This window comes from Eurytemora carolleeae, unplaced genomic scaffold, assembly GCF_000591075.1.
Source record: "Eurytemora carolleeae unplaced genomic scaffold, Eaff_2.0 scaffold294, whole genome shotgun sequence".
Taxonomy (NCBI): domain Eukaryota; kingdom Metazoa; phylum Arthropoda; class Copepoda; order Calanoida; family Temoridae; genus Eurytemora; species Eurytemora carolleeae.
In genome coordinates, this window is record NW_019396358.1 from 300,771 (window position 1) to 313,785 (window position 13,015).

General features: G+C 31.5%; 1 protein-coding gene across 1 annotated transcript; it reads left to right on the forward strand.

Moving 5' to 3' along the window:
• Nucleotides 1-753: 753 nt before the first annotated feature.
• On the forward strand, nucleotides 754-12,563 carry LOC111701650 (uncharacterized). Its single transcript, XM_023473030.1, has 4 exons — nucleotides 754-1,059; nucleotides 6,710-6,826; nucleotides 7,905-7,961; nucleotides 11,356-12,563. Exons 1-4 carry the CDS (start codon nucleotides 1,051-1,053, stop codon nucleotides 11,725-11,727), a joined length of 555 nt encoding a protein of 184 aa, XP_023328798.1. The 5' UTR covers nucleotides 754-1,050; the 3' UTR covers nucleotides 11,728-12,563.
• The last annotated feature ends 452 nt before the right edge of the window (nucleotides 12,564-13,015 follow it).

Below are 13,015 nucleotides of genomic sequence, written 5' to 3' on the forward strand. Positions count from 1 at the left end.
ATATTCTTTATTGAGGAGATTGCAATTTTTCTGTGACACCAATCCCTGATGTCACGTTACAAGATTCTCGCTACATTCCGCTGGAGATCATAATCTCGTTTTTGCAAAAATATTGAACTTCTCCGAAATGAATGGAATGGATTGTATACCAGAGGTGTACTCGACAGGCTGGATCAGTAAAACCTATGGTTTTCTAGGGTTTTTCAGGCCTCAACGGGTGCAGAGCCCCCCCCCCCCCCCGGAAATAAATAAATTCCTGAGTACGCCCCTGTTGTATAATTTCCAATTAAACAAAAATTGTTAGTTTATCTATATTCTAATTTCTATTAGTTTTCATATCTGATATAATGTTATGATGCCAGCTGCTCACTTGTGTTTAAAAGATGATAAATTGATAAGAGTGAGAACCAGGTTATTTTTGATGGTTCCATAAACATGCAATACAGCAGTGTTAATCGAGCCATTTTACTTAATAAGTGATTGTTAAGCAACTAGTAAAACTTTTTGCTTTGTAAAAATATCAAATACACTGAATGATTAATTAAATGTCGTCTTTCTATTTCACAGTTTTATACATATATATAATTAAGTATCCTGAAGATTGCAGTATAGCATGAAACATAATGTTGATTCAATAAAAAAATTTAATTTTTTGTTTTTAAGATTTATTTTCTAATGTTGATTAATAGTTTTTTTCTACATAAAGTTAAATTAGATTCTGAGGGAAGGGGGGCAAGTATATGCATACCCCCCCTTCCCCCCTCTTAGTGTTACGTCAAGTACTTGGTGAGACACCGCCAGGATCGTCCCTGGTCAAGGGAGGATAAAATGGTCAAGCAGAATCAACCCATGCCGCATACTCAGAACTCAGACCCTTCCCGCGCATATCTAACTCTCGTGGAATATTGTTCCGAGTTTATTGCACTTCCAGGGCGCTTCATGGGCGCTTTCTTCGCACTACTCACGCACGTAGTTGACAACAGTAGCGTGCACTGTTCATAAACCCTGCTTCTGCTCTATTCAGATTAGTGTTCAACAGGCAGAGGGACAATGTGGAAGGTAAAAACTTTTTAATTTCGAGGATACAATAAATAAAGAAAATAAAGTCTAAAGAATGTTCTGAAAAATAAAAAATATTATTTTTAAATTGCGTTTACAAAGGAATTGAGTATTTGTCACAAAAATAAATTCCTATATCTGTGCAACCTGATGGTGTAAACCTTAGATATTTAAAGCTATGTGTACATTACACAAAACATAAAAAGTTGTTTAAAAAATTAACATAGATTTCGATTTTAATAAACAGATATTTAGATTTTATTAAATAAAATTGAGCCGCGAAATAAAAATTTTTTAGAAAGATATCCCATTAAGATTAGAGTTAAACGATTTATTAGCATCTAAACAAGCATTGTTCTGTTGTCCATGTTTTGAATTTAAAAATATAGTTTTGAATCTGTAAAGATGGTTTTGAATCTAAAAAGATGGTTTTGAATCTAAAAAGATGGTTTTGAATCTAAAAAGATGGTTTTAATCTAAAAAGATGGTTTTAAATCTGTGAAGACGGTCTTGAATCTGTAAAGACGGTTTTGATTCTGGAGAGATGGTTTTGAATCTAAAAAGATGGTTTTGAATCTGTAAAGATGGTTTTGAATCTGTAAAGATGGTTTTGAATCTGGAAAGATGGTTCTGAATCTAAAAAGAAAGTTTTGAATCTAAAAAGATGGTTTTGAATCTGAAAAGATGGGTTTGAATCTAAAAAGATGGTTTTAAATCTATAAAGAGGATCTTATTCTAAAAAGAATGGTGTTGAGTCTAAAAAGATGGCTTTGAATCTGTAAAAATGGTTTTGTATCTAAAAAGAAAGTTTTAAATCTAAAAAGAATTGTTTGAATTTGAAAAAATTGTCTCAAATCTGAAAAGATGGTTTGGAATCTTTAAACATGCTTTTGAATCTAAAAACATGGTTTTGAATCTAAAAACATGGTTTTCAATCTAAAAACATGGTTTGCATATGTAAAGTTGATTTTGAATCTGGAAAAGACGGTTTTAAATCCTACAAAGATAGTTTTTAATCTAAAAAGATGGTTTTGAATCTGTAAAGCTGGTTTTGAATCTGGAAAGCTGGTTTTGAATCTAAAAAGATGGTTTTGAATCTGTAAAGATGGTTTTTAATCTGGAAAGATGGTTTTGAATCTGGAAAGATGGTTTTGAATCTAAAAAGAAAGTTTTGAATCTAAAAAGATGGTTTTAAATCTGGAAAGATGGTTTTAAATCTAAAAAGATGGGTTTAAATCTGTAAAGATGGTTTTAAATCTGTAAAGATGGTTTTGAATCTAAAAAGATTGTTTTTAATCTAAAAAGAAAGTTTTGAATCTAAAAAGATGGTTTGTATAAGTAAAAATGGTTTTGAATCTAAAAAGAATGGTTTTGAATCTAAAAATATGGTTTTCAATCTAAAAACATGGTTTTCATATGTAAAGTTGATTTTGAATCTGAAAAAGACGGTTTTAAATCCTACAAAGATAGTTTTTAATCTAAAAAGATGGTTTTGAATCTGTGCTGGTTTTGAATCTGGAAAGCTGGTTTTGAATCTAAAAAGATGGTTTTGAATCTGTAAAGATGGTTTTTAATCTGGAAAGATGGTTTTGAATCTGGAAAGATGGTTTTGAATCTAAAAAGAAAGTTTTGAATCTAAAAAGATGGTTTTAAATCTGGAAAGATGGTTTTAAATCTAAAAAGATGGGTTTAAATCTGTAAAGATGGGTTTAAATCTGTAAAGATGGTTTTGAATCTAAAAAGATGGTTTTTTAATCTAAAAAGAAAGTTTTGAATCTAAAAAGATGGTTTGTATAACAAAAAATGGTTTTGAATCTAAAAAGAATGGTTTGAATTTGCATATGTAAAGTCGATTTTAAATCTGTAAAGATGGTTTTAAATCTGTAAAGATGGGTTTAAATCTGTAAAGATGATTTTGAATCTAAAAAGATGGTTTTGAATCTAAAAAGATGGTTTGCAGATGTAAAGTTGTTTTTGAATCTGAAAAAGACGGTTTTAAATCTAAAAAGATGGTTTTAAATCTGTAAAGATGGTTTTGAATCTAGAAAGATGGGTTTGAATTTAAAAAGAATGGTTTGAATCTGAAAAGAATGGTTTGAATCTGAAAAGATAGTTTAAATCTAAAGAGATGGTTTTAAATCTAAATAGATGGTTTTGAATCTTAAAAGATGGTTTGTATATGTAAAGATGGTTTTGAATCTAAAAAGATGATTTTAAATCTGAAAAGATGGTTTGTATATGTAAAGATAGTTTGTATATGTAAAAATGGTTTGTATATGTAAAGATGGTTTGTATGTGTATAGATGGTTTGTATGTGTAAATGATGGTTTGTATATGTAAAGATGGTTTGTATATGTAAAAATGGTTTGTATATGTAAAAATGGTTTTTATGTGTAAAGATGGTTTGTATGTGTAAAAATGGTTTGTAAATGTAAAGATGGTTTTTATGTGTAAAAATGGTTTGTATATGTAAAGATGGTTTGTATGTGTATAGATGGTTGAAATTTGAAAAGATGGTTTTGAATCTAAAAAGATTGTTTCAAATCCAAAAAGAAGGTTTTATGATCAAAAGGTCTCTAAACCGATTAAAAGGTTTCAAATCTGAAAAAACCGTCTCAAATCTGAAAAGATGGTTTTGAATATGATAAAAATGTCTCTAATCTGAATAAAAGGTTTCAAATCTGAAAAGAATGTCTCAAATCTTTAATCCCTAAAAATTCTAAATCAGAATTGATGTTTCCAAAAGAAAATGACTTTGTAGTAAATTCAACTCCAAAATTGAAGAGTTTTTCTCCATTCCAATTTTAATTTAGGTAAATGAACATTCCGAATATCCATCCATCCATATATATAAAGTAGTAATCTTTCTGTGTCTGTCTGAATGTTTGGATTGGATCTGTCTCAAACTCAGTAGAACCAAAAAAATGTCCTTAGCCTGGATTAAAAATTTTATGTCGCGTAAGTTGACTTTTATAAGGGATGCTCCATGTAAAAATGGGTTCCCAGGCAGGTAAATATATATACATGAAGTAGTCCTTGTGTGTCTGTCTGAAGACAAAAATTTCAAGGATATTACTTCCAAAACAGTCTTTAAAAGACATTAATAATTTAAATATAGTATATACTATTTCCGATATTTTCAGAATTTGCGACGTTTTCTGGTATTTCAAGGTCATTCTTGTATTTTTCATGGGGTTTGCAACATTTCTCAGTATTTCTTGGTGTTTAGTGTATTTCCGATATATTTTTGTGTCGTCTAGGGACGAAGACGAGACGTAGAGGAAGAAAGACGAGAAAAGATGGGCGTATTGCTGAATATTTAAATTTGTCTGAATTTAGTGATAAACTCCTGGTTATCCTGTATATCTATAGGATAGGTTTTCAGTTCTCCGGGTCTGGTTTATAATCCATCCTAGATCTGTTGTTCTTCAGATTTAACAAATTCTAAAACATGCACGTGGTATTATGTTATCCATGATAATCGGACCTTGGAAAAGCAGGATGCTTTTATTCTGGACCTTTAACCTATAGGACGTTTTTTCTATATCTTAAACCCAACGGACGTTTTATTCCTCATCTTGAATCCACAGGACGGTTTTATTCTGCACCTTTAACCTATAGGACGTTTTTCCATATCTTAAGCCCAACGGACGTTTTTATTCCTCACTTTAAACCCGCAGGACGGTTTTATTCTGCACCTTTAACCAAAACTGCGCTTTCTTGAGATAGTAGGATGTTTAAACTTAGTCTTGATGATATTCTGTTCTTAATTATTACAAACAAAAGTTTAAATGAAAGAACGTTTTTTGATCCGTACAGTCTTACTAACAGACCGTTAGAAATCAGCGGGCATACAGCTATAATATCAACTAAACAGCGGGTATACAGCTAGAATATCAACTAAACAGCGGGCATACAGCTAGAATATCAACTAAACAGTGGGTATACAGCTAGAATATCAACTAAACAGTGGGTATACAGCTAGAATATCAACTAAATAGCGGGCATACAGCTAGAATATCAACTAAATAGCGGGCATACAGCTAGAATATCAACTAAATAGCAGGCATACAGCTAGAATATCAACTAAAAATTGACTGTTTTTATCCGTACTTGTACCTTTATAACGTTTTAAATCTGTTCGCCTTTATGAAGTTTTAATTAGACCTCAAATCAACAGGACTGTTTATTCCGTCCTTGTGCTAACAGGAAGATCTAATCCCTATTTCTCCTAACAATACTTTTTAATCTGTTTTTAAGTCCAAATCAAGGAACTGTTAAATTAAAAAAGTAAATTAAGTGATCTTGGTTTTCCTCAAACTGGAGGACATTGTACGGTCACAAACAGTGCAGGTTTCTTGATAAACACCCGAGGGATGTTGATTGATCATATTTCCAGGGAATAAACATATTTTCTGGCTCCAACATTTATTATTTATATTAATCCACCACACAAGATAAAAATGTGAATGATAATGGTATGTCTATGACAGAATGTACGTCACAAGAGTCCAGAGGCCGCAATTTAAATAATTTTAAATGTTATAGTTGAAACCAAGGGATTTAGATAAAAGTTTTAAACTAAACTTTTACCGTTGTGAATCAGGCATTGACACTACGCATGGCCGGCCGAGGGTCACTTGAAATTACGTATACATCCCCTTTAAAATATTGTTGTCAATTGTCCCTTTAAAATATTGTTGTCAATTGCCCCTTTAAAATATTGTTGTCAATTGTCCCTTTAAAATATTGTTATCAATTGTCCCTTTAAAATATTGTTGTCAATTGTCCCTTTAAAATATTGTTATCAATTAAACATACCTCACCCCTCCCCTTTAAAAGAAGTTGCAATATCAAATAAAAAAAAAAGATAAACGCATGTTTCGTAGAAAATTTTAAAATGGGTTTAAACCCCTTAAACATTTGAAAAGAGAAGGATGATACAGTAAACTATGTATCTCTATCTATCTGACCATGTCCAACCCAATAAGGAAGTATCTATACTCCTGGATATAATGGGTCAATAAGGTTCAGTTATCCACCCTCCAGTATTTAAACTGACCAGGAGGAAAATATCTAAAATGGTTGAAAATCCTCAATAAATCTTCAAGGTCGTGGCAACCATCTTCTTTTCAATTCAACATCTTCTCAGAGACGTCAAGTGGAATTCATTATTGGACTTTTTCATTCACTTCACACGAAACCATTTCAGACGAGACTGGAGATCTACGATAAAATTGATTATTTGTCGCAAACTCAAATTTTCTCATTCCTAATATTTGTAACCTTTATAAGATCAAAACTTTTGTGTGAAACAGCGCTAATCTACAACGCTTGATCTCGATATCCAATATGACAACTTTTAAATTGTAGGATAGTGAATTTAATCCTTTAACTTTAGTTATCCCTGCTGCTATGGGTTCAAAAGGAATATAATTTATTCTCTGGCACAAAAAAAATAAACGGAAAACTCGTGGTAGTGTGATTCACAAAATAAAAATGTTGATCCCTTGATTTGAACACTTGATGTTACCAACCTTTATTTTTGAACACTTTATTTCGTATTTTTTGTTATACTTTATAACTAAATAATTAACCATTTCTTGAATGTTTATTTATATTATTTTCCTAAAATATTTCAATATTTCAGATACGTGTCCTATTTACTACCGTCCTTATATCCTTAACGTCCTCAACTAAGCTAGGACAGGACAGATCCCTGGAGACTAATGAGATTGAGAATTCAAGTTACAACTTTGAGTATAAGGTTTAACACTTTACATTTCATAAACTAGATAATTAAGAACGCTTTGCGTCGCCTTATTTTCTTATTTTTTGTGTTTGCTTTTAAACTTAATCTTTTAACTGTAAATATTAAGTACCGTAGAGTGAGTGTAAACCTTCTTGATTTTTTTTCGGTTGATTACCAACCTCTAACTCTAATTTTCTATATCTTAGCAACCTGATCGTGTAATCGTTTGTTTTATTTAACTTTAATTGTTTAAAAAGACTGTAAGCGTAATTTCAAGAAACCCTCCATGAGAAGATGTCAATGGTCGATTCACAACGGTCCCCTTGAAACCTTTATCTGATTAATAATGTGGAAGATATTGTCGTTTTTCTTGGATTAACAGTATTAAATTCAAATTATTCCATTATGTCTTCCTGCAGTCGAAATGCACAAATCAATTTAGTAGAGAAACCACAGTTTAAAATAATCAGTTTTAAAAATTAAAAACACTGATATCTAATTCATACTTGATCAGACAAAACTGTTAATTATATACGGTTGTGAATCTGGTGCTGTCATCTTTGTATGTGGGGCTATAGTAGCAGTATTTTCGTTGGAAATATATCAAATCTGATCAGGTTTGTATGTGGGGCTATAGTAGCAGTATTTGTTGTTGGAAATATATCAAATCTGATCAGGTTTGTATGTGGGGCTATAGTAGCAGTATTTGTTGGAAATATATTAAATCTGATCAGGTTTGTATGTGGGGCTATAGTAGCAGTATTTGTTGTTGGAAATATATTAAATCTGATCAGGTTTGAGACGAGTAATCAGGTTCTCTGTCCCTAAAACGTTACGCACGTTCAGTTGAGAGAATGATTAGATATGTTATTTAAGATTAAAATATATCCATGGTGGAAGCTGATTTAGATGAATAGGACTAATGAAAAAAAAGAATATTACATATCAGATATGTACTATTCTTTTTTCTTTCTTATATGAGCGAACTGATTAAAAATATGTGTAAGGTAGCTGATGGAGATGATTAGGACTGATTAGAAGTGCATATTAGGTAGCTGATAAAGATGAAGATGACTGATTAAATATATATTAGGTAGCTGATGAAGAAGAGCAGGTGTATCAGCAACATCAGCAGACGATGGATAATCAGGTATTTGTATTAAACTTTTTTCATTGATCCTTGATCTTTAAATTAAAGGGACTGTATAGACGTAATTTCAAGTGATCCCCCAGTTTAAAAAGTTACATGTCCGATCCACATCGATACCCTTAAACTTTTATCTTGGAAACTAAGTTAAATATCGTTGTTTTCTATCTTAAATTCGAAATGCCATCCCTTTAAATGGAGGGTCACTTTAAATTATCTCTAAAGTCCCTTTCATCATCTGAATTCATCATTAATATTACAACAATAATCTGAACTTAAGCTGAAACCTTTCCTTATGGTATTTTATTCCTCATCTGAACCAGGAATCTTTAGATGAACGAAATCCGTTATAAACTAATCCTTTCCATTTAAAATCTCCAGCCCTTGTTCGAACTTATTCTTTTACTCATGCTTATGATCCAATTTCAACTTCTGTACTTACTTATCATATTTATCATTTATGATCTCATCAGAACATGCATATACTAAACCTATCCTGTTTTTATTTATGATCTCATCAGAACATGCATATACTAAACCTATCCTGTTTTTATTTATGATCTCATCTAAACATGCATATGCTAAACCTATCCTGTTTTTATTTATGATCTCATCAGAACATGCATGTACTAAACCTATCCTGTTTTTATTTATGAATTCAATTAAACATGCATTTACAGAATTTATAATTTATGATCGTCTCTGAACATGAATTTACTCAAAATTTCCAATTCATCATTTATGATCTCATCTTTACGAATTTACTAAACTTTTCCTACTGTTTCTTTATTTATGATCTCATCTGAACAAGCATTTACTGAACTTATCATATTTATTATTTATGATCTTTTTTGAACATTTATTTATTGAACTTATTTTTTGGTTCTCATTGTACGTAAACTGAAAAACCAAGGTTAACTCAAGGTTAGAAGTTTAATGGTTGAATGGTTTTAAAGCTTACTCTAAGTATGCTAAACTGTCAAATAAAAAGATATTAAGCTAGCTTCACTAGGTTTCAACCAGTTTATCCTATATAATATGCAATTAAAGATATTGCAATATCCACTGTATGCTAGAATATCCAATACACGAAATATCCACTGTATGCTAGAATATACAAAATATCCACTTCAAAATTATCCAACATTCGATCTTCTTCATTACCCACCCACATTTTCTCTGTTGAAAAAATATCCTATATTTAATCTTGTAAAATTCTCAGATTTACGATTTCTTCTTGCCAGACATTTTCTACAACTGCAAAGATTATTTTATATCTAATCTTTTTATTACCCAAAATATCTTAAATTTACTCTTTCTGAAAAATTTTGCACTTTTTAAAGTTGGGAAATCAGAGGAATTCTCACCAATAAAAGTTGACTAATAACTACCATCCAACACCACGTCTAACTAAAGTGAATTGAACAAATACCATCCAACACCACGTCAATCTAAAGTGAATTGCACGTAATATTTAAATCTTATGCGCTTTCAATCATATCTCCATTTATTAAAAAGCTATATTGAGAAGAACAAAATATTTTGAAATTCTAATATGTAACCGGATAAACTAATTAGAACGGCTACGAGGTCACAAAGTCGTACAAGTAATGTCACATAAGGATTGAGTCTTTGCCACAAACTCTGGTTTTCAAATCCCAATATCTTAACAACCCAATGTTGTAGACCTTAGATATTTCAAACTATGACTTCTGTTATATCAAACAATCAAAGTTTGAAATATCTAAGGTTTACATAATTTGGTTGTAGATTTATAGGTATTAGAAAATTGGGATTTGTTGCAAAGACTCAATTCCTTTGACCTTCTCCTTTTAGCTAGATCTCAGTGAATAAACAATACAAATATTTACATGATGAATTCATATATTTTAAATCTCATGATAATCTTGATTATTAATCTTGATGCATGTTTCCCTGAATTTAAGAACTGAAATAAGTTTAAGATTAGCATGAGTATAATGGTTTACTTGTGCTCAAGGTATTACTATAGAATGTATAAACTTAATACCCTATTACAAGCTTGAATAATGTTATGTACAGAATAAACTTGGGGATAAATAAAGGGGATTGAGGCATGATAATATTGTAAATGCAACTTCTTTATTTATTTTAATTAATTATCTAAGATACAGGATTCATTGTATGATTTAGAATTTAATACAATTTAATTACCTTTATCATTTAATGAAATCAACTTTATTTTTTACTTCTGCTTGTTTCAAAGCTTATTTGATCTATAGAAATAGTCATTGAAATAAGACATGTACACAAACGTTTCAAAAAATTACCTATAACACTTATTTTGGCCCCACGTGTTAAAAAGTTTTTGGAATTAAATTTTCTCTATATCTCGAAGGTTCTCGACTTTTTAGATTATATTTCGTCTCTCGCTATAGCTCGGGAAAAAATTAATTCTAAAAAGGCTTGAATCTTCTCGATAAAGAGAAAATTTCTGTCCAAACACTTTATAACACTGCGAATCAAAATAACAGTGTAATAACTAGTTATTATTGTATTTAATGAAATTTAATCAGTTTTATTAGAATTTGATAGTATTATATAATAAAATATTTAAGGACTCAGCAAAATTTGATAAAATTCTAAAGGATTTAATAGGTTTAACAGTGGGTTTATGAGACATGTCATGTATATCAATGCGAAAATGCATAATAGTAAGGTTTTGAATATTTGCAAATTTGAACTTTGTTAATTCAATTTATTACTGAAATTTTCACGCTAAACGACCTGATCCATCTGCCCGTAAAATATTTAATTCAGGGGTTTCAACAGAGAAATATTCATATTTACACGTCCGCCATTTTTCCTCTGGATGTACTTTTTAAAAGAATTGTCCGCCATTTTTCCTCTGGATGTACTTTTTAAAAGAATTGTTCTGATAATAATTCTTCTCGCTCCTAGAAAGCCAAAATAATATGAGGAACAATTGTAAACATTTCAATGGACGTTCTTAGATTTAACATATTTTAGCTCTTCTATTTAATTTTAAGATCTTTTCCGTTATTATTACTCACATAGATCCAGACTGATATGAATATTAAAAGTTGCATTAATTTTCAAAACTGCGTTTACATTAAAGCGTTGCAAAACCAAGGTCTAATATTTTTTGTTTGTTTAACCCTAGACATGTACTATTTAGAATTTCTTAAGCATTTATAGTTTGAGAGCTCTCCATACCATTATTTTCTTTATTCAATATTTAATATTCAATTGTTTATTGTTTTGGTCAATTATATTATTGTGTTTTTTTTATCCTTTGATTTCTCATTAATATTTCTTACGACTTCCGCCATGTTTCTTCCGCCCTTGTTCCATTATATTTCCTTTGCAGTTTATTAATCCCTTCAATATATATCAGGTAGTGACCGGTGAGTACAGCTGGGTTGACCCTGAAGGAACCCTGCACCTGGTCAGGTATAGAGCTGATGAGACCGGATATCATATTCTTGAATCCATTAATCAGCGCGGTTTCGTTAAGATCGTCCCCAAGCCTCCTCGTTCCAGCAGAAAACTGTTGAGGAAGGTTCGAGTTCTCAAATCTTCTCTAGGCTCACACATTCGTTCTAACGGGTTGTCTCCTGCTCCTTTGCGGAGAAAGGTTCGAGTTCTTCGTCCTGCTTCCTCCAGGACTATTCAGCAGGTGGCACCTGCTCCTGAACCTTTCTTAGCTGCTCCTCCTCCCAGAGAACAGGATCTAGTTCCACAAGCAGAGTTTGATTTGACAGCTTAGACTGAACCTGAGAATTAAAATGTCATGAATAAAAACCAAATTAAGTATTTTCCTTCCACACTTCCAAAATACCATATACTTAACTACTCTTCATATTCCAACCCTACAATCTTCAATGCTTCCTAACTTTCTTTCATCCTCCATCTCATCTTTCTTTTATTCCTATCCTTTCAATTATCAATATTCCCCCCCCCCCCTGCTTTTCATTCCTTTTAGCATTCATTCCTTTGGATTTTTGCTCCTGCCTTCCACCATCCTTCTTCCAACTCTTACCTCCATCCTTCTCCCACCTCTTACCTCCATCCTTCTCCCACCTATTGCCTCCATCCTTCTCCCACCTCTTACCTCCATCCTTCTCCCACCTCTAACCTCCATCCTTCTCCCACCTCTTACCTCCATCCTTCTCCCACCTCTTACCTCCATCCTTCTCCCACCTCTTTCCTCCATCCTTCCCCACCTCTTTCCTACATCCTTCTCCCACCACTGTCCTCCAGCCTTCTCCCACCTCTTTCCTTCATCCTTCTCCAACCTTTTTCCTTCGACCTCCAATACCTTCTTTCCTTTTTCACTTTCTATCCTTCTTAAAATATCCTTTCCCCACTTTCCCATTACAATTCTTAGCCGTTTTTCTCTGCTTTCCCTCCTCCCTTTCTATCATTCCTAGATCCTTCTATTCTAAATACATTTTACAAATAATTTTCCTACCTCTACTAAACTGTTGATACTATTTGTTTTGTTTTTATTATTTTACTTTAATGCAATGTATTTTTTTTATTTATTTATTACCTAATATTTCTGTAACCATCATCACTCATAAATAAATGTTATTTGTATTTTTTAATAAACATTTCGTAATATATTACTAGATATGCCTGGAACTACATACAGCATGTCCCAATAAACGTGGGTATTGAGAGGCAACTTGAAAGTCGTCTTGGATTTCTGATATTTAATGCATTGCCAAGAAAGTATTAAAATGAGGATATAAGTCTTACGAGCTTTTCAAAAGTTTGAAAGAGAGAGCTTTCCAAAAAGTGGCCTACCTTTCTTGTGTCTTAAAAATTGACGAAGATATTAGATATTAAGACAATTTTGATTTATTAAATAAATTGAAATTTGTACACATTTTTCAATATCTTCATCAATTTTGAAGATACAAAAATGGTTTAACTCATTTTGAATCTCAAGACCAGACGTTTTCAATATTGGATGTTTAAACTGAAATACTGCAATTATTGTGTTCATGAAAAAATTCCATATGGATCGAAGACGATAAAAAAGTCGTCAC